At 44.7% G+C, this 22468-nt stretch overlaps 1 protein-coding gene across 1 annotated transcript in view; it reads right to left on the reverse strand.

Moving 5' to 3' along the window:
• The window catches only part of LAMA5 (laminin subunit alpha 5), a 406222-nt gene that overhangs the window by 199155 nt on the left and 184599 nt on the right, over nt 1-22468 (reverse strand). Inside the window, exons 32-34 of the mRNA XM_085862975.1 lie at nt 13799-13914; nt 8872-9083; nt 8231-8435 (exon numbers count right to left, since the gene is read on the reverse strand). Of these exons, the coding sequence (XP_085719101.1) occupies nt 8231-8435; nt 8872-9083; nt 13799-13914 (533 nt within the window). The remainder of the gene's footprint in view (nt 1-8230; nt 8436-8871; nt 9084-13798; nt 13915-22468) is intronic.

Below are 22468 nucleotides of genomic sequence, written 5' to 3' on the forward strand. Positions count from 1 at the left end.
AGTTTGATGGCTGCTCGGAGACCCTGCCAGTCGGCTTGAGTGAAATGCCAGACTCGACGGGGGTGAGGTGGTTCTCTGATAACAGCCAGAGAGATGTCCACTTTAATAAGGACGTGGTCAGAAGAACCAATTGGAGCGAAGGAAGAGCAGCAGATATTGTCAGGGAAATTTGTCAAAATCAGATCCAGAAGAGATGGAGTACCATTGGTTGAGATACGGGTCGGGAAGTTGACCGATCGAGTCAGTCCCAATGAGTCGCAGAAAAGCTTTTGCTGATGTCCCATGGCAGGTGAGAGAGGTACCCACACCTAGCCAACTGGCGTGATGACAATTGAAGTCGCCACATAAGAGGAAGAGAGAGTTTGGATGAGAAGATAGAAGATGGTCCATGTTTTCGGAGAGTGAGGTGTAGATGGAGTCATCACTGTTCGGTGGACGGTACAGTACACATATAAACATGAGGTGGGAGTGGAGGGGAAGCCGAAGCCAGAGGTATTCCTGGGGGTGTGGGGAGTGAGAGCAGTGCAGGGAGAGTGAGGAATAGAGTCTTTGATGAAGAGAGCAACACCTCCACCAGGACGAGGCTCAGGTCTGTCATACCGTAAGAGGGGAGTAACCAGGGAGAGATACTTGGGAGTCAGACACGCCTTGGGAGAGGAAAGTTTCTGTTAGGCAGATAATGTCTGGTTTGTCAGTGGCAACCTGCATGGAAAGATCTGAAAGGTTTGAGCGAAGGCCCCGGATATTTGAGGTCCACACTTTTAATGAAGAGGTAGGGGAGGAGGCTTTTGGTGCAGGAGGTGGAGGGGGCGGGGAGGGTCGGACGAGGGACGAGGGGGGAGGTAAGGAGGGTTGCTGAAGGAGTGTGGGGTATTGCAGAATAGCGAGGGGAGGGGGCCGAATGAGGAGGAGAAAAGGCTCTGTGGTGCTGTGAGAGAGGGGGGACAAGAGACAAGGAAGATGGCAGTTGAGGATTTGAGAAGGTGGAGTGAAGAGATGGAGGTGAGAGGGCAGTGGAGGGAGGCAGATTGGTGGATGAGAGGGGGCAACTTAGAGAAGGAAGAGTGAGGGGGGATGAAAGGTGGGAGAAAGGTGAGGGGGAATTTTTGAAAGAGGTGAGAGGGAGGCTTGGAGGGAGAAGAGTGGGATGGTTGCTTTGAGAGTGAGAGTGAGGGGTGAGGGGGGTGAGTTGGCACTGAAGTTGGAAAAAAAGAATGGTTGATGGAAAGCGAGCATCCATGGCAAACTGTGGTTTTTAAAAGTTTTAGGTCAGAGATGCGATTTAACACAATTCTTGATGGATGCAATGAAGGCGAATTCAGAGCATGGAGAGAAGAAGCGCTGTAATAGTTGGATTTTTTAGGCAAGGAATGAAGGAGAGGTCGAAATGAGAGCAGTCTGTTAAAATAGCAGAAGAGTAGTGCATTGTGAAACAGTAAAGAGTACCACATGTGTGAGAGAGGAAGATGAAGCATTATAAGATCGTTTTTGTTGTTAATATTAATGTATGAGAGAGTTCAACAGATTAGGTCATGGAAGAGAAAAAAAAAAAAAAAAAAAAAAAAAAAAAAAAAAAAAAATCGAGGAAGACGAGGAGGAAGTTAAGAGGAAGAAGAAGTAGCAGAATCGGGAGAAGGTTGTTGTTGTTGTTGTTGGGTTGTTTTTTTTATTTTTATTTTATTTTTTTTTATTTTTTTTTTTTTTGAGATAAGAAAGAGATTAGTTGGGAGAATGGGGGATGTTTGGAAAGTGGGGAGGATGAAAATTGAAGGTAATGGGGAGGATAGAAATTGAAGGTAATGGGGAGAAAAAACAAACAAACAAAAAAAAAAAAACGATCGAACACCAAGTGGAACCGGTAGGCCTCAAGCCTAGGACTAGGCCTCAAACACCAGGTGAGAACGTCGACATAAATACTCACAAAATAGCACGATTTTTGAAACAAAACCGAACTAGGAACACACATTAACATGTAGGTGAGAAAATTAAACAGTTAAAACGGGACAAATAACAACCGGAACTTAACTTTGAGAATGTCAGCAGGGAGCCCCGAAGGAGACCTCTTGCCGCTCAAAACCGGAACCGGAAGTCCCGGAACCGGAAGTTTTAAAGCAATTGCCTCACCACATGATTCAGAGAACCAAGAGCGGGAGGATGGGTAAGATAACTGAAGACGAGATTTGATGACTGTGCAGAAGAGAGAGAGAGAGAGAGAGCAGGTTTCTGTAGAAGAATTCCCAGGCTGAATCAATATTAGTGTCCGTAGATACAGGAGACAGTCCTGAAGAGAGATAGCTGCTTGTAGTCCCTGCCAGTCTGCCTGAGTGAACTGCCAGATTCGCCGGTGATGAGGCTGTTTTCTGAGAATGGCCAGAGAGATGTTGACCTTCATAAGCACATGATCAAATAATCCAATTGGGGCAGAAGACAAGCAAATTAAAATGGCGGGAAAGTTGGTCATCACAAATTCAGAAGGGAAGACTTGCCATTTGCAGAAATCCGGGTGGGAAAAATTCACAGATCGAGTCGGTCCCATGGATTCACAAAAGTCCTTTACAGAAGTGCCATGGCTGGTGAGAGAGGTATCAACACCCAGCCAATTAACATGGTGACAATTGAACTCGCACCATTTGAACTCTGGAGACAAATTGAACGATTCTACGCAGCAGGATATGGTTTGGGACAGAAAATTTAATGAAAAACATGAACAGCATGAACACAGGAATGAAAAGGACACAGCGAAATACAATATAAATGGTTGGGGGAACTTAGCTTAGAAGAACTGGTAGGAAAGAGCACTGATCAGTCATCCACATGCACCGATCCCCGAGCCGGAAGTCGTGGTCGTCCATGGTCTTCAGCTTTATTCCGTTTACTCACGGAAACCCGTGAAGTCACGGGTATGAAATATTGACACAACTGAAGGTAAAGTGAAATGGTGGTGTAACAACTAAGATTGCACAAATTAACCGTGGTGCTGCAGTCCAAGAATAACTTGATCTTGCTTCGAGACTATGTCAACGTCTCTTACTCGTGGTGGTGAAAAAAAAGGACATTAAAAATAATAATAATAATAATAATAATAATAATAATAATAATAATAATAATAATTGATGCAAGCGAGATTCTAACTCTGGACCTGCAGTTCCACAGGTGTGCGAGTTAACCACTGAGCCTTATGGTCAAACACCATTGAACGTGAAGACAAAATATACCCAAGAAATGTATGTCGGCTGCACGAAAGCAAAATGGCTGTCCATAAGGAGTGAAATGCATGTTATTTTTGCTGGAAAACACCTCCTAAGGGAAGGTTTACAAAAGTCATAATACCCACTGCAAAACGACGAACATGCAAGGGTGGGTTTGCAGTCAAAGTGTGCACAGCGTCACTGGGAGGAGAAGAAGCATGGACAACGCCAGTCACTTAGCCTATTAACATATAGATTGCGTCAAATAAGTTTTCATGAGTTTCCAACTCTCTCTGATAAATGTTTCCTTAGCTTCCTTACCTTCGGCCTCTGCAATCAGAATATCACTCTTGTTGTCACAGTGGGTTTGCAAGCACCAGACAAACTACAACATAGAGGAACCTTCTCATCAATGGTGAATGGATTAATGAATCCCCTAATGGCATCTTATGTCTCAGACACCACATGATCGCTCTCCTGAATTTATTCAGGCCGCAGGAGGGCTTTGTGCCTTGTGCCAGATTTAAAGTCACCCAACAAATCTGACATGGTTAGAGTGGCTTCCACATATTTGGATCGTTCATGTGTGGTCCTGACCCACCACTAGTACACATCATCATTGCCAATGAATCCAGATACGTTTTGGCATCTTCCATTTACCATTTGTAACTTCTTAACACGTTTTGTCTGATTGAGATTACAAGCCTGTTGGTCTGAGCAGAGGTTTCTTTACCTTTTCCAGCTGTAACATATTTCAGGGAAATGCTGAACTCTTGTGGAATAATATAACCCGTGTTGTCCATATGGTCAGCATTCGGGAGCCACTCGAGATGACCAGAATTCTTTCTCATGAGCATTGAGAATGACACGTCGTACAGATCTTGCAGCTTCTGCCAAATTATCTTCAGTTCCGAGCAGAAATGCCCGCTGCACTGCTCTTTCCAACTTCATAAATAAGTTGAAAACCAAGTGTGTGATGAACTCCCCCCGTGATATTTGGGGAACAAAAGGCCATCTTCTCTCCATCGGTGTGCTCCAATTTTGCTTTCAACTTCTCACTTCGATACATGGGGTTGGGATAGGATGTGTTTGTTTTCGATTAAATATACAGCTCACATAAGTCATTGAGCTGAACAAACTTTCTGACACGCACAACTTCCCTCGGAAATATGTCGCACGCCCGACTCAATGCATACTCATGTGCTTTCTGCAGTTCTTCTTGATGACGCTTTGCTTTACTGTCTGCACTTCTCCAATGCTGGGAGTCTTGTATACAGTAAGGAACATTTTTTTTTCCCTGACAGCTTGCGTGAAAATGTGCTTCTGCTGCAAACAGGTCATAGCCTTCTATTCTTGTGAACAGCTTTTCGTCATTTTTCTTTTCTGCACATTCAAAAACAGTTCTCCATCGATCTGGCATGAATTTTGATGTTGACTCCGTTGTCCAATATCCCGACCTTTTGTTTTATCGCAATGCTCTCTTCTTTTGTGACAAAATATACAGTCTTTTTGCAAACGACACAGTTTTAGTATCACTCGATTGCCTCTGGTCTGAGTGTGATTCATTTGAGCATCCTGCTCTTGGTTCCGACCCGTCCAGTCGATCAAGATTCTTTGTGAAGTGCCGAATGCAGTCTCGATGATATCCATGTTCATTGCTGAATTCATGGTCACAGGCACACTCTATTCGAGCCTTAGACCAAACTGGTTCTGACAGTTTTTGATTGTGTACGCACTGGCAATTACACAGTCTCTCTGCCAGACATTTTACACCAGATAAAAAGGTAAATGTCACATTTTAACACCTCGTAATGCACGATACATACATCTACCGCTTCTTATAGTTGGAACCGCCAGTCTCTTCTCCCTTCCATTTTCTAGTTTTCCTCTTCTGGTATCGCTCTATTGCGTCATCACTATTGTACACTTGAAAAAAAAATTAAACATTTGAAAAATCACTCGCTCTTGGAAATTTCTAATTACTGGTTACATTTAGTCCAGGAGCCCAGAAGGTTTATTCAAGTGAAAAGCGCCGGAACATTTGACCTCATGGGCTGATGGGGTCATCCACCGACATCACAAAAATGCATTGCTGCCGGGTCTGACCCGTGGCTTTCCCCCCGAAATCACTCAAAATTAGGGACGCCATTATCAATAAACCTATTTTGCTCAATATCTGGAAAAATATGCATCATAATATAACGAATAAGGTGTCTACACTTATGTTTTCATGGTCAATCATGACACCGACACCCGCATTATTGCTAGAAAATGTATAGTTTACCGTGTAAATGTTTAGTTCACCCACTCAGGAAGCAACGCCATTGCGGAAAAAACCCATTTTCATTAATATCTGAAAAACACTGCATGATAATATCACAAATAAGGTGTCTCTACCCATGTTTTATGGTGAAATATTACAATGCCAACTCTAGTGCTTGAAAATGTAGAGTTCACCCTGAAAGTTGCCTACTGGAGTCATACCATCTCTGTCTTTTGTTACAATGTGGCAAATAATGCATTGGTCTCTGTCCCTTTTTGTTATTTTACAGATCATGGCAAATGACGCCCCAGTTTGTATAATTTGCAAAGAAAGAGGAGAAAAGAAACGTGCCCTGAAGTGTTTCAATTCCAGCAACTGGGAAACAGCCAAAAATGATGCAAGACGGCGAAAGGCAATTCAAAGTGACAAGTTTTCGAACACCTCGGAAGAGATCAGAACAGCTGAGGGCCCAGAAGGCAAATATTACCACTCAGTTTGCCTCAGTCGATTCCGTGCTGTTAAGAGAGGAGCACCTCCAAGCACAGAACCACCTTAACCACCTCAGAAGACCACTCGTTCAAGTTCCGATCATCCTTCTCCCAGCACGAGAGGCGTCCTTGGACAGGAATGTCTTTTTTGTGGACAGAAGAGGAAGAGGAAGTTGCAGAAAAATGAACCCCTCAGCCAATGTTTGACCGCAGACGGGAGCAAGGCAATCCTTCTTGCTGCTAAGAAAAAGTGTGATACCAGGATCATTGGACGAGGGGAAGATCTCATTGCAAAGGAAGCCAAATACCATAACACTTGTCGCCGTGACTATGTAAGACTGGATGTGACAGATGAAGAGCAAACGTTGAATCGGAAGATGCACGTTGAAGCCTTCAAAAACTTGTCGATGTTCCTCGAAAATGGTCATCAAAAACAAAACTCCCATGTTGGCGTCAGTAATTTTCAATTTTTACAAAGAAGAGTTTCTTGCTCTTGGAGGAACACAGGACGACATTGATAGGTACACCACACAAAGTCTGATATCGAAGATAAAGGAACGATTCCTGGAAATGCTCGTTGACAAACGAGCAAACAAATCTGGAAACCTTGTATTCCACTCATCACTGATATCTGCTGAGGCATTTGCTATGATTCCAATGAAAAGATTGAAGAAATAAGGTGTGCTGCCATGGCATTGTGATCTCTAACAGCTGAGGAGGTAGACGTCAAAGCTGTTACATCCTTTGTCTGAGCTGTATGGCTTCAAAACCTCTGACATTAATGAAGCCAGATACAAGGCGTTCATGCGAATGGGTGGTGGTGACAAAAAGGTGCCCCTTGCCAGAATAAAGAAGATAAACCATGCCTCTCTTCCCTCGTGTCCCTCACAGACCCACATGAGGATGATGGGGATGGCGTGGAAGATAATTCAGTAGATGATGAAGAGTCAGATAATGCTTGGAGTGAGGACAGTGATGAGAGTGACGAAAGTGATAAAGAAGACTTGTAATGCTAAGAGGACATCAAGTTAATTATGTGAACTGCACATTTGCAAGTTTTCCATATATTGTTGTTCAGTAATGGCGTCGCTTAATGAGCGGGTGGGCTACACATTTACATGGTAAACTACACATTTCCCAGTAATAACACAGGTGTCAGGGTAATGATTGATCGTAAAAAATATCGGTATAGACACCTTATTTGTGATATTATCGCACACAGTTTTTCAGATAGTGAGGTTTCGGTAATGGCGTCGCTAATTTAGTGGATGAACCATGCATTTACATGGTAAACTATACATTTTCTTACAATATGCATAGCATCAGGGTCATGATTGACCATGAAAACATAGGTATGGACACCTTATTCGTGATATTATCATGCATAGTTTGCGAGATATTGAGGAAATTAGGTTTTTCGGTAATAGCGTCAATAATTGAGTGATTTCTGGGGGAAAGCCACGGGTTAGACCCGGCAGCAATGCATTTTTGTGATGTCGGTGGATGACCCCATCAGCGCATGAGATCAAACGTTCCGGCGCTTTTCACTTGAATAAACCTTCTGGGCTCCTGGACTAATTGCGAAATGCCGGTATGATGTGTAATCTACAGCTTCCAATGGCTGAAAATTCTTTCCTTTATGATACATCTTGCTTTTTCACATTCACAGTCACAGTCACAAACCTGAAGGAAATTTTTTAATTCAGAAAATAAATTTCATCTCGAAGTGACGAGAGCTTCAAAAGAAGAGGGTGGCTTTTCAAGGGCCGTCATGGTGGCCATATGGTTCGTTTTTGCCGAATGGCTCAACTTATTCATATTCCAGGGTAGCAATGTGGGAATCACTGTAATCGTCTTGAATTGAGAAATCCATCGGGTGCAGATTTTGATTTGAATAAACCTCTCATATAATTTCTGAGAAATGTTGAAGTTGACAGTTTTCGAATGTTGAACAACATTTCTAATTTTCATGAATATTCATGATTATGCAAATGAGTTTAATGATTCAATTTTCGATAGACTGCCATTTGATATACTGTCGTGTAAATAAGTTGTTTTTCTGGGAACATTTCTTTTCTTCATTCAGTTGATCCCCAGTGAACAATTTGGTGCCCATGAAAAATTTGTTCTGGGGATGGGGGAGTGCACGGTGGGCTTCACTGGCCCCCAGCCTAAATGGTATGGAACATATTATACAATCAAGGAATCAGCATTTTGAATACATTCGTTTTGAAATTTCTCTGACATTAGTTTTGAACGTGCCTCGGTCATGGTTCAAACAGAGAGCTCACCTGCACTGCCCGGTTTCCACATCACACGGTCCTGCTGAGGGCCCGATGAGACCCAGCGGTTCACACTTGCAGCGCTGACAGCCAATGAGCGGATGGCACGCAAACGCGTTCGGCTCACAGCGGTCGCACTCCGGCATGATTGTGCGAGGGGGACAGATGCATTCACCCGTCACCTCGTCACACAAACGACTGCCACACTTGCAAGCTACACATGAACAGACGTCATCAATAATATTACACTCATGGGTCAAACCAGGCTGTTAGGTGTAATGCTGGTACAAAGGGTAATAAAGTGACATGCAATTCCCAATACATTAATCAACAAAACAAAACAAAGAAGTTCAATGATACTATGCAATGAGATGAAGAACGAACAAGAGCGGATCGACTTCATTTCAAAGGTTGAAGATTTTGAGTTTTAAATCCCAAAAGCTGAAAATAATTGTAATTTTTTTTATCAAATTATATTGCTTACCACCAAAACAGTTAAACTTGAAATCGGTGTTTGTTTATCAACGTGAAAAGCAATAAATTAACACTTCGTTTCTGTTATGAAATCCCAATGTGTTATGAAAAAAAAAGAGGTGAACGTTGTGGTTTGATGAAGTTATGGCCATTAAAAGAAGAAAGCAAGAACTCACATGTGCAGTAAGGAAAGCCATAATATCCAGTGGCACAGCGTGTACACTGTCGCCCGATGATGTTGGCTCTGCACTTGCACTCCCCGCTCAAGGTGTGGCAGGAGGGGCTAAGGGATCCAGCCTCATGGCAACCACATGGAACTGCACCTTTGTGGTGGTGAGCGGCGATGGAGCGGGCGGCAGTTCCACAGAATGCTGGTAGAGCGTCCAGACTGAAAGTAAACAGTACCATTTTCGGTGAACCTTGCACTACATTCATTCTCCAACAGGACTTGTCCACCACATTGAGAAGTCCCATGCAAACCCACACAAATCCCATACAGTTGCTTCTTTGCAAATGACAAATATTGTGGGCTGGCAGGATGGCCCAGAGCTATGCACACTCACCACTGAGATGTTGAGCATGGGTTTGAATCTCAGCCCAGCCACAAATCACACAAACAGGCTGGGTGATTTATCAATGTGTTTGCCATCCCTCAGGTAGATGTTAAACGGGCACCCCATCTATCTGCATTCGTTGGTGGACGTTGAAGATGCCACAGTGTCCTTCGTGAAGAGTAGGAGAGCAATCGCTGGCACCCTGGCCAAACTTGTGCCTGTCTATTCATGGTGAGTTCAAGTGTAAACCCTTGGGCTGCTGTCTGATACACGCCTTTGCTTCCCTCCATCCCCCTCGTGCTATAATATCCAAGGATCACGTGTTGGCCTCTAAAGTATAGCCGTTGGGCTATCCGTCCAAGTTGGTGTTAACTGCCCCATCCACGATAACTGGATCAAGGGTGCGATAATTAACTTAACCGACGTGGCCACAACAATACAATTTTTTTTTTTTTAAAGAGGTCCGGAGTGTTATCTTCTCTTGTACCAAATTGGACAATTTGCTTAAAATCACTGTCCACTATAACAACCAAAAGATGTTCACTTTGGGCTTGTGGGTGCTGGTGACAGTCCATTATAGACCGAGAACAGTTGATGTCTGATGAGTTGAACTGTTGAAGTCACCACCGATTCATATTGTTGAATTGTTGTGCTTGTTGGTGAAATCTTGCATATCACTGTAAAGTTTGTCCAAGTAGGCATTGTCTGGACGAGGCGGTCGATAAGCAATCCCTATAATGACAGACTCGTGCTTATTGTTGTTCACCTGAACAAACAGGCATCGGAATTTTCTGCAGTATGGAGGAATTTACTCTCCAGTCTCTCTCCGATGCTGATTGCAACGACACCACAACTGTCTTCTCTGTCCTTTCGAAATACCTTGAGTCCAAGGTCAGATGGGAATATTGCACCATTAGTAATTGTTGGATTGAGCCAGGTTTGGTTGAGAAAAAGTACTCCAGGCTTGACTGTTTATTACATTCAATAATGTAACAATAATATTATGGATACTTCGACAGTTTATCAGAAGAACATCCCTCTAGTTCGAGATGGTGTTGTCGTCAGGACTCTGGTTGGAGATGGTGTTGTCGTCAGGACTCTGGTTGGAGATGGTGTTGTTGTCAGGACTCTGGTTGGAGATGGTGTTGTTGTCAGGACTCTGGTTGGAGATGGTGTTGTCGTCAGGACTCTTGTTGGAGATGGTGTTGTCGTCAGGACTCTTGTTGGAGATGGTGTTGGCGTCAGGACTCTGGTTGGAGATGGTGTTGGCGTCAGGACTCTGGTTGGAGATGGTGTTGTTGTCAGGACTCTGGTTGGAGATGGTGTTGTCGTCAGGACTCTGGTTGGAGATGGTGTTGTTGTCAGGACTCTGGTTGGAGATGGTGTTGTCGTCAGGACTCTGGTTGGAGATGGTGTTGTCGTCAGGACTCTGATTGGAGATGGTGTTGTTGTCAGGACTCTGATTGGAGATGGTGTTGTCGTCAGGACTCTTGTTGGAGATGGTGTTGTCGTCAGGACTCTGGTTGGAGATGGTGTTGGCGTCAGGACTCTGGTTGGAGATGGTGTTGGCGTCAGGACTCTGGTTGGAGATGGTGTTGTCGTCAGGACTCTTGTTGGAGATGGTGTTGTCGTCAGGACTCTGGTTGGAGATGGTGTTGTCGTCAGGACTCTGGTTGGAGATGGTGTTGTCGTCAGGACTCTGGTTGGAGATGGTGTTGCAGTTGGCAGACTGATCGGGCTTTGGAATAGAACACGATCAGAGCCTGTGTTCAAATTCTGTGAATCCAAATCTGGATCGTTGTTGATTATCGTGGAGTGGAAAAGGATGGATGTGAAATGCAGGAGACATTAGAGTTGGAGAGACGTCAGGGTTGCAAAGGTTGGAGTACATAGACGTGCTCATAGATAGACACTGCTTATGGCACCAATAATAATCAGTCTGAGCAAGTAACAGCTAATGCCTTTCATCTCACCGCTTTATTACGGATGCCACATGGGTGTTTGGCTTTGTATGTATGGGTTATGTCTGAGCACATCCGAATTACCTCTCCCAAATAGGACCTCATTTTCATCCAACAGAACAGAAAACAAAAGAGGAGACATGCCAAATCTACCACAGCAAATCACCTGAATCTCTGCCACGTTTATAAAAAAAAAAACTAACACTCCTTCCTCCCACCCTCTTCCAAACCCCAGGTAGGGTAGCACTCCCATATCCAACAACTGACTTCAAATTCGCAATCCGATGCCTTCATCCCGTCAGTTAAACCAATGGAAGTCGCCATCTTTAATTAGTAATGCCTCAACAGTCATTCAGATTGGCGAGAGAGTAAATGTCTGTTTTTTATCGAGCGCGGTGCTGGAGAGTTGCATATTGCGCTTAAAAAGTGCACCTTCTCATCAATGCTGAAGGTATAGGGATTTGAATGAATAATATTCATCCAAAGCAGTAATTATTGGATGAGGACCTGGGAAAAAGAACAGTTCATGTCGACAGATCATTTTGTGCAAAAAGTGGGGCTTTCTCATTTTCCTGGGAAAATCCAATGACCAATTATATATTTACCTCTGCCACCGAAAGTGGATGGAGGTTATGTTTTCACCCCTGTCTGTCTGTCTATCTGTTTGTTTGTTTGTTTGTTTGCTACTTGGCAATTCTTTTTAGAATTTTTTTTTAGTCAAAAAATTCTTTTTCTCACAAGTATGTTGATCGCTTCCGTTTGTATATATATATATATATATATATATATATATATATATATATATATATATATATATATATATATATATATATATATATATATACATATATAAATATATATGTCAGGTCAAAAGGTAAAAAAAACATCATTGGCCAAAAGTCAACAACCTTTTCAAATTTCTAAAATCCTAAATTTTCATTTGATCGACTTCAAATTTGAAGAGGATTTGCGCATCAGGTCACCGAATTTACCACCAACCATGTTTGAGGTCAAGATCGGCCACAGAGTAAAATTAGGCCAAATTTCTAAAACCTCAATTTTGGTCCGATTGATGAAGCCTGGTGTTGGATTAGTGGTAAGGGTGGCTGGATTAGGAACTTCGGGTCCTGAGTTTGAGCCCCATTGGCTGCTGAATTAACACCAGGTGGGGTTGACTCAGCCTGTCATCCTTCCGAAGTCGGCGAAATGAGTACCAGTGCACAGATAAAGGGGGCACAACATCAGCGGCACAGCCGTGCTTGCACAAAATGATAGCTACGTGGCAGCCAAACTGACGGACACAAGACCAGAACAGAACAGAACAGGTCCGATTGACTTGAAATTTGGACAGCATTTACATATCAGGTCACTGAAACTATTTTTGAGGTTAACATCGGCCACAATTTCTAAAATAGTCAATTTTCATCCAATGGACTTGAAATTTGAACAGGATTTGCACATCAGGTCAATGAATTCAACCACCAGTTATTTTGTAAGGTCAAAAAGGTCAACATAGGCCTAATTTCTGATGTTGAGAGATAAGGCGAAAAACTATATATATATATATATATATATATATATATATATATATATATATATATATATATATATATATATATATATATATATATATATATATATATATAATATAAAACTATATATAAAAGTTGTGGATGACATGACGAAACAAGCTGAATGAGTTGGTTAGGTGACAAGAACAAGCGGATTAGATTTTGGTTCAGATCCAGCCCATCAGTGGGATATAAAACGTAAACTGTTTAGCCTGGTAGAGTTATGTGCTCTACCAAGTGCCGTTCTACTTTGTTCTGTTTTGCCAAGTGTCGCTCTTGTGGTGTATTGGCATAGAGCGTTGAGGGGGCGTGGAGGAGTTCTGATAATAGTCACGTGTCTGCAATGCATTTAGCTGTTCGCACCCAGTAGAGGCTCGTAGTAGTGTACATCCGGGAACGCAATAAACAGAGTTAGGACAACCCTCACGACTCTCCGTGTCTCACTGCTCCCCGGACATTGCAGCTCTGAGTGGTTTTTCATTCGTTTGATTTTTTGTTTGTGAACAAAATATCTCAAAAAGTTGTGGGTGGATTCAGAACTTACTTGGTCGAAATGTTAGAAAAAGGAAGAATCGATTTTGATTTTGGTGGAGATCCGAATCCAGATCCGAGAATTTTTAAAGTGATTCTTCACCATTTAGTGATTGGGCTAAATCAATATATAGCACAATATCTCATAAGGTTATGGACGGATTTTGACTAAACTTGGTCGATGAGGTGGTTTAGGTCACAAGAACAAGCCAATTAGATTTTAGGTTCAGGTCTGAATCCAAATCTGGCCTATCAGTGAGATACAAAACGGAAACTAATCAGCCTGGCAGAGATATGCGCTCTCCCGAGTGCCCTTCCAGTACATCACTGTGAAGCACTTCTGTCAATTTGGATGATCATGTAACTTTTGCAGTTTGACAAAGATGAAGGAGCAACTTACTTGCAAACATTACACTAAGAAAAGCAAAGACTGAGCAAAAGCATAGAGGGTGGAGGGGACGGAAGCAGAAGAGCAGGCGAACATACTCAAGGTGGAAGCTGTTTGCACCACAAATCTTGATGAAATCCGCTGAACTGTCTGAGGCTTGTTCTTCAAGCACATGAGCCCCGTAGTTGTTCTCAAGCACAAGAAGTATATAATCCTGAAATCCAAAAGTACATCATTTACATTCTTATGAAATTTCTCAATGTAATAGTTGGAGAGACTGCATGGGAAAACAAGTACAAACTGGAAAAAAAATCATGCGGTAACGAGAACATGGGAAAATGTAAATACCGTCCCTCTAACATTAACGACTCCATCTACATCTCTCTCTCCAAGACAACACGGACAAACTTTTAACCACTCATCCCAACTCTCTCTTCCTCATATGTAGTGATTTAAATTGTCGCCAGGTAACTTGGCTGGGTTTTGGCCCCTCTCTCACCAGGCATGGCACTTGAGCAAATGACTTCTGTGACTCCATGGGACTGACTCAATCTGTGAACGTTCCTATGCAAATTTCTCCGAATAGCAAACCCTCCTTTCTGGACTTGGTGATGACTAACTTTCCTGCAAATGTCTCCCGCTCTTCCTCTGCTCCAATTGGTTCATATAATCGTGTGCTTTTGAAAGCCAACATCTCTATGGTTATTCTCAGAGAGCTGTTTTAGTGCCGGCAAGTCTGACATTTCAATCAAGCAGATTGGCATGGACAACAAGCAGCCATCTTTCTTCAGGACTGGTCTCCTAAATCTAGTGCTCCTGATGTCAACAGAACCTGGGAATTCTTTCCAGGAAACATGCTCACTCTCATACATAGAACTCATCCAATCTTGTCTTCAATTAACCTACCCTTCTTCCCACACATAGTATAATTAATTCTGTGGTGAGGTATTTGCTCTGAAACAACTTGCCTTCTCTTCCTGGAGGGGTAATCCAACCGAAGGCAATCTCAGTGCATTACAAAAACTCTGCCACAATTGTGTGTTTACTCTCAGATAGCCAGAAAACACCATCTGTCCAACATCAAGAATGAGCTTTCAAACTTTTCTCCCTCCTCGAAAACCTGGTCACACCTTGTCAAGTCGGTCTCTGGTGTAGCTCCCTTTCATCCCCTCAATCTCTGCAAATGGCAACACAGATGACTCCGCTTGTGAGAAGGCTGAATGCCTCAATGCTGTGTTTCCTTCAAAATCTTGTGTCCAAGTCCTCGCTGTCAGTACCCATCGTTCCCTGTCATACCCAACTACTCCTGAACTCTGTGTCTTTTACACCTGAGAGGTAGGGAAGGTTATTTTAATGCTCAACTCTGACTCTGCTACCGGTCCGGACGGTATCAGCTCACCTCTCCTAAAATCCTGCTCTGCTGAACTTGCACATCCACTCTCTGCCCTTTTTACCCTGTCATTTGTGCTCAGTCATCTTCCATCTGCTTGGAAATCCGCCAACATCACTGCACTACATATTGCAGTTGAGATGAAATCCTTCCTTTTCTCCAACAGCTTCATCTCAGATCAAAAATTTGGTTTCAGACCAGGTCACTCCACCTTTTCTGACCCTCCAATCAACTGTGGTCCACCTTCGTTTGTAGAAACACAGGATGCGGTGAACTGGTTGAAATGGGATAAAGCTCCTGGGATCTGTGGCATCCATGCTGAACTTCTTAAGGCTGGTGGAAATGCTGTACTCGTATGGTTGCATGCAATTCTAAGCTCTGCTTGGAAGACAGGCATCATCCCAACTGATTGGAAGAGGGGCCTTGTTGTCCCTCTCTGGAAAAGGAAGGGTGATCGCCAGGACTGCAGCAACTACCGAGAGGTGATGCTGCTCTCAGTGCCGGGCAAGGTCTTTGCTCGGATAATTCTTGATAGAGTTCGCCACCATCTGCTTGAGCACCAGCATCCAGAGCAGTCAGGCTTTACACCAAAGAGGTCAACGATTGACCGTATCCTTGTCCTTCAGGTCCTCACCGAACACAGACGAGAGTTTCAGCTGAGGCTGCTTGCAGCCGATGTTGATCTCTGTAAAGTGATTGATTCAGTGAATCGGGATGCCCTCTGGAGGATTCTTGGTCTTTGTTGGGTGCCACCAAAACTGATCAATCCGATGTCTGAACTATACTCTGGAACTGAGAGTGCTGTAAGATGTGGTGATACCATCGCTGACTTATATCCAGTTGTTACTGGAGTTTGTCAGGGGTGTGTACTGGCCCCCACACTTTTCAGCACTTGTATGGACTGGATTCTGGGGAGGATGTTGGAGAGATCAAGCTGAGCTGCATCGTTTGGGAATGTCAAGATCTCTGACCTTGATTTCGCAGATGATGCAGTCATCTTTGCGGAGACTCAAGATATCCTTTTGGCGACCATTGAGGTGCTGAATTAAGAGTCGGAGCTGCTGGGATTACGGGATTCCTGCATCAAAACTAAGATCTAGGCTTTCAATGACATCTTGGATGCTGCTATCCTGTCTGTACCGGTTTGTGATGAGTATGTTGAGGTCGTGGAGAGTTTCACTTACCTTGGCAGTGATATTCATGTCTCTGCTGGCTGCGAGTCAGAGGTTAATAGATATCTGGGTCGAGCCTGGGGAGTCTTGGATTAATTGGATCATGGGGTGTGGCACTGCTGGTACCTGTGCGAGAGGAGGAAAGTCCGAGAGTTCAGGTCCTTGGTGCTTCCAGTCTTGCTCTATGGATGTGAGACTTGGTCTCTGACCAGGGATCTGAGATGGAGACATAATTATTTTGGCACCGGGTCTCTTTGGAGAATACTTGGCTGTCACTGGTTGGACTATGTGTCCAATGAGAGGTTGCTGAGAGAGACTCAAATTAGATATTTTACCTGCATAGTCCATGAACGTCAATTGCTGCTGTATGGACATGTGGCTCATTTTCCTGATGCTGAACTTGCTTACCAGATTCTCTCAGCGAGGGAGCCGTGTGAGTGGAGGAGGCCAATGGGCCGACCACGTGCCTCGTGGTTGCAGCAGGTTGATCAGCATCTCAAGGAGATGGGGATGGGCCAGGCATCTGCCTGGAGGATGGCCAGACGGAGGCCCCTGGAGTACTGGTGGAAAATGGATGTAGCGATGCGCTGCTCTGGCGCATGCTCCCATCCCTGACCTGACTCCACCATGGACATGCTGCTTCTACTCGCTCAACAATGGATGGATGCCCTCAATGTCAGACATGAGATCAGAGCTGTCTCTCTTGACAAAGCTCATGCTTTTGATACAGTCAGGCATCCTGCCTTACTCTCCAAACCCTCTGCCTGTGAAATCGAGACCAACTCCACACAATGCTGACTGACTTCCTCTACTCTCATAGCGAATGTGTGGCCCCCAATGGAATCCTTTCATCTCATCCTTGTCTCGGCGAGAGTGTCCCAAGGTCGTGTTCTGGGCCCAGTCCTATTCCTGATCTTCATCAATGATCTCTCTGCCTCTCTGGATAATCCTCTTTAAGTATTTGCTGATGACTCCACCCTCTGCCATGATATTCCCCATCCTTCAGACAGGCAGGCTGCAGCCTTTTCCCTCTCTTCAGAACTTGAAAAAAAAATCACAAGATTATCAAACACTTGGAATATGTCTTTCAATCCTGACAAATATCTCTCTGTGTGTCTCTCCATATGTCTCTCTCTTCTCTCTTCTCTCTTCTCTCTCTCTCTCTCTCTGGCGCCCCCTGCTGGTCGTTGGTGAGTCGTGCGTGGGTGTGGCATCATGGTGGCTGCGTGTGTGCAGCTGTGAGTACTGTGTTGTGTTGGTGTCGTTCCTGTCCCCATTTTGTTTCCCTCTGTGTCATTGTACGTATTTGTGGAGTTTTTTTTTTTTTTTCGAGAGAGAGAGAGAGAGAGAGAGAGAGAGAGAGAGAGAGAGAGAGAGAGAGAGAGAGAGAGAGAGAGAGAGAGAGAGAGACGGAGACGGAGACGGAGACGGAGACGGAGACGGAGACGGAGACGGAGACGGAGACGGAGACGGAGACGGAGACGGAGACGGAGACGGAGACGGAGACGGAGACGGAGACGGAGACGGAGACGGAGACGGAGACGGAGACGGAGACGGAGACGGAGACGGAGACGGAGACGGAGACGGAGACGGAGACGGAGGCGGAGACGGAGACGGAGACGGAGACGGAGACGGAGACGGAGACGGAGACGGAGACGGAGACGGAGACGGAGACGGAGACGGAGACGGAGACGGAGACGGAGACGGAGACGGAGACGGAGACGGAGACGGAGACGGAGACGGAGACGGAGACGGAGACGGAGACGGAGACGGAGACGGAGACGGAGACGGAGACGGAGACGGAGACGGAGACGGAGACGGAGACGGAGACGGAGACGGAGACGGAGACGGAGACGGAGACGGAGACGGAGACAGAGAGAGAGAGAGAGAGAGAGAGAGAGAGAGAGAGAGAGAGAGAGAGAGAGAGAGAGAGAGAGAGAGAGAGAGAGAGAGAGAGAGAGAGAGAGAGAGAGAGAGAGAGAGAGAGAGAGAGAGAAACAGTGCACGCACGGTAGGTGCTTTGTGGGTTCTCCTTGAAACCTTTGGTTTCCAGGCCTACATTTTCATCTGCCTTGTGTTTATAGGCCTACCGTTTATCAGTGGTTTAGCTTTTTCCTTATACCCTTCTTTTCCCTTATACTTTCATTTAACCCCACTTGCTGGTTGCTTGTGACAGGTTTTCCTTTGTTAAACTTAAACTTCTCCTCTTTTGCTTTAAGCTATGGCAAACGGACGTTTGCACAATAGTGTGTACGAGTCACTTACTCGGAAGAATGGAGTGATAATTACTCCACCTGATGAAGTTAGTGTTGAGAACGTGGTGATGGCTCTTGGAGAGCTCGTAGGAATCGAGAATGTTCTCGCAGCTTCGAAAATGAGCCAATGTGTCATGGTTTTCTTGTCGGAGGAGCGACACATGGCTCAGGCGGTCGAAAACGGTCTATCCATACCGCCAGACGTCTTCGTTAATGTTAGTTATTCAGATACGATGGCGGTAAAATTAACACTGTCCAACATCCCACCCTTCTTCTCAAGTGAGGAGATTGTAGCTGCATTAAGCGTTTCTTTGGCACAGTTGTGTCACGAATCTCCATGATTCCACTTCGTCTGCGCTCTGATGCTTCGGTTCGCCACATCATGTCGTTCTGACGTCATTGCTATATCATTCTAAAAGACAAAGCTCAATTGCTCAATGCAGTCATGACTTAAAAAAAAAAAAACGCAACTACCAGATTTATATTGCAACGGAGACCACAACTTGTTTTATCTGTGGTGAATCGGGACATTTAAAAAATGAGTGCCCCAAGAATATATTAAGTGGCATATCTAGGGTGGTCAACCCATTGAGACGAAGAGTGGTATATCTAGAGTTGGGCACGTTGGTGACGCTTCAAGCTCGAACAATCTGCCTGCGCCATCGAAAGCGGAGGTAACCCCCCCCCCCCACCCCCCGGTAGATAAAGAAAGCTTCACCGTTGTTCCTTCAAAAAGGAAACATAAATTGAAGCATCTAAATCAGCGTTTCTCAACCGGGGAGCTATGAGCGCACGGAGAAAAACTGCGATTCAGAATGCAGAAGCTTGTAATGTACAATTAAGGTGACGAGTCTCCGGTTATAGTGTCAAAGTAAAAAGGGTAGATGAGTTTAACCTTGATTTTAAAAGAGAAGGCGGAGCCCACAGATCATTCATAGTAAACCAATGTTTATAAAAAAGTTAGAATTTTGTTTTTTTTTAATTTTTTTCTCAGATGTCGAGTGTTCGAAAATGGAATGACAGCTATGTCAAGTTTGGATTCACGAATGTCAGTCGAGATGGCGTGGACTGCACGCAATGTCTACACTGCTCGGTTGTGATGTCAAATGCGTCACTACGTCCTTCCAAACTTTCAAACCATCGCGACAAGATGCATCCCGGAAGGAAGGAAGATAATATCGACGCTCTGTCTGCGAAATGATCACGATATGACCGTGAAGCGACAATTCCCAAATTTGGATTCCGGCCAGAAGAAAAACCTGCTCTTCAATCCAGATACGAAGTGGCATACCGAATTGTGAAGTGCAAGAAGCCGCACACTATTGCTGAGGACCTTATCAGGCCATGTACAGAGAAAACGGTGGAATTGATGATCGGACCAGAGGCGAAAAAGAAGATCCAGCAAGTTTCGCTCTCTAATGACACGATCCGACGACGGATTGACGACATGGCCGCTGATGTGTGCCATCAAGTTTGCTCCGAAATCAAACAAAGCACGCTCCAGGCTTGCCTTCAATTAGACGAAACTACCGACACCGCCCTGGAGAGCCAGTTTATCGCCTTCGCTCGCTACGAGAGAAAGGGAAAGATGAAGGAAGAGTTCTTGTTCTGCAATACCCTACCAACCACAACGACAGCGGCAGATATCAAAGCTATTGTGGACTCTTTTTTTTTTTTTGAAGCTAATGGACTCGGTTGGCAGAATTTAAAGCACATTTGTACTGATGGTGCCCCAGCGATGGTCAGCGTCAGAGGAGGGTTCGTCACGCTTGTGAAGAACGAATGGCCCCATGTGACATCCTCCCACTGTTCGCTACACCGATACGCTCTTGCGTCAAAGACTCTTCCGCCACGTTTGCTGGAAGTCATGGACGTCGCAGTCAAAGTGATCAACTTCATTCGTGCGAAGGCCAAAAATCATCGGCTCTTCCAACTCCTGGCCAACGAAATGGGAGCGGAACATGTTGGACTTCTGTTCCACACCAAAGTACGTTGGCTATCGAGGGGGAAATGCCTCTCTCGGCTGTATGAACTCCGGGTTGAGGTGGAAATCTTCCTGCGAGACAACGAAAACAACCTCCATATCCACTTCGACAATGAAGAGTTCGTCATGATGCTCGCCTCTCTGGCCGATATATTCGGCCGACTCAACGAAATGAACCAGTCCTTGCAACGCCGCGATGTGACAGTCAGTGACGTTCAAGATAAGCTTGCCAGACTGTCTGCTAGAATGGAAGTCTGGCAGGCACGAATCAAGGCCGGGTCCACTGCCTTGTTTCCTTTCTTGGATGAGCACCTGCAGACGCAGAGGATTGAGCTTCCCGTCAGCATCAAAGATTGCATCACTAGACATCTCGATAATCTCTCCGCTGAGTTCAAATCGTATTTCGACGATGCACCGTTGGATGTTCCGTGGCACAAAGACCCGTTTAACGCCAAAATTGAACCGACTGAAGACGAATCAGAGGAGCTGGCAGAGTTGAAGGTTTCAAAAGCAATGAAGCTGGTCTTCAGTAACAAAGAAGACCACTCCACCTTCTGGTTGTCTGTTCAGGATGCATATCCACTACTCAGCAAGAAGGCATCCGTAATGCTCATTCAATTCGCCACAACTTATCTTTGCGAATCTGGATTTTCTGACCTTGCGACCATTAAAACGAAGTCCAGAAAACGTCTTGACGTTGGGAACGATATTCGCCTTGCTGTGTCCAAGACGGAGCCGGATATAAGAGGCCTCGTCAGACAAGCCCAACAGCAAGTGCCTCATTGATTGTATTGCTTAGAAAAATGTTTACTTTGATTTATCTTTTAAGACTGAGTAAATAAATTTCATAAAACGAAATCTGCATCTTTTATTGAAGGGCAGGGGACCACGAATGTCAAGCGACTCGGTAGGGGGGCCATGGGCCATCAAAGGATGAGAAACGCTGATCTAAATGATAACAATAGTCAAGATGTGACGGCGAGCTGTGCAAAAAAGATGGCGCCGGCTGCCAAGAACAATAACTCTTGTTTATAAGCAACAACAGTTGCTCTTTTTAAAACGAAAAATCCATTTGATGTCCTTGCTCCAGAGGATGATGACTTTTCTGCTTGTGGGGTTGGTGAACATGAGCAGGAAATTGGTATTGTGCATCAGGAAGCACACGTGACCACTCCCATAGTCACAAGCACCTTGGATATTAACACCGAATCCACTGTAATCCCCCTCCCTGTAAAGATCAACAATGAAGCGTGTACAATTTCTGAGTCACAAATAACTCCAGGACGTGGTTGAACCAGGGTGCAAAGCTTCAACTAGTGAAATACCATGTTTATCTCAAGTGGAATATAACGCTCCTTCCATTAGTATACTTCCTCCTTCCTGTCCTCTTCACCCTCCCACTCCTCCTCCTACTCTCCCTCCCACTTCTAATCCTCTTCCTCTTCCCACCCCTCCTCCTCCTCCCACTCCACCTCCCCCCACTCCTCCTCCTCCCTCCACTCTTCCTCTTCCGACTCCTTCTCCCCCTTTGGAAGTGGAATGTGAGGCTTCCCTTATTAAACCATCAGCTCCATCTTTGGAGCATAATGTTAAGGTAATGGACACCGGTCGGTACTCGGATTATGATTCGGACGGGGCCTCATCACTTGCTTCTTGTGGCGGTGCTGAAGCATGGAATGATCCAGTTTCCCAAGATTCAGAGAGTGTTACCAGTGTTCCACTTGCCGATATCATAAAGTTTCTTCATGACACTTTTCGCAAGAAACATGTTAAAATTAAAAACTTTTTCCCTGACTTGTCCGGCTTTATAATCTCTGCGTAGCTTTTGCTCCTCAAAGCCGGACAGCTTGGCATGACGGAATCACAAGTGTATCGACTCCGGAAATGCACCCTTAAAGCAAAGAATGAGCTGCAGAAACAGACAGACTGAGTTTTTTTTTTGACACACCCAAATTCTATGTTTGCCT

Source organism: Eptatretus burgeri, chromosome 17, assembly GCF_056783735.1.
Source record: "Eptatretus burgeri isolate ZD-2024b chromosome 17, Ebu_testis_v1, whole genome shotgun sequence".
NCBI lineage: Eukaryota > Metazoa > Chordata > Myxini > Myxiniformes > Myxinidae > Eptatretus > Eptatretus burgeri.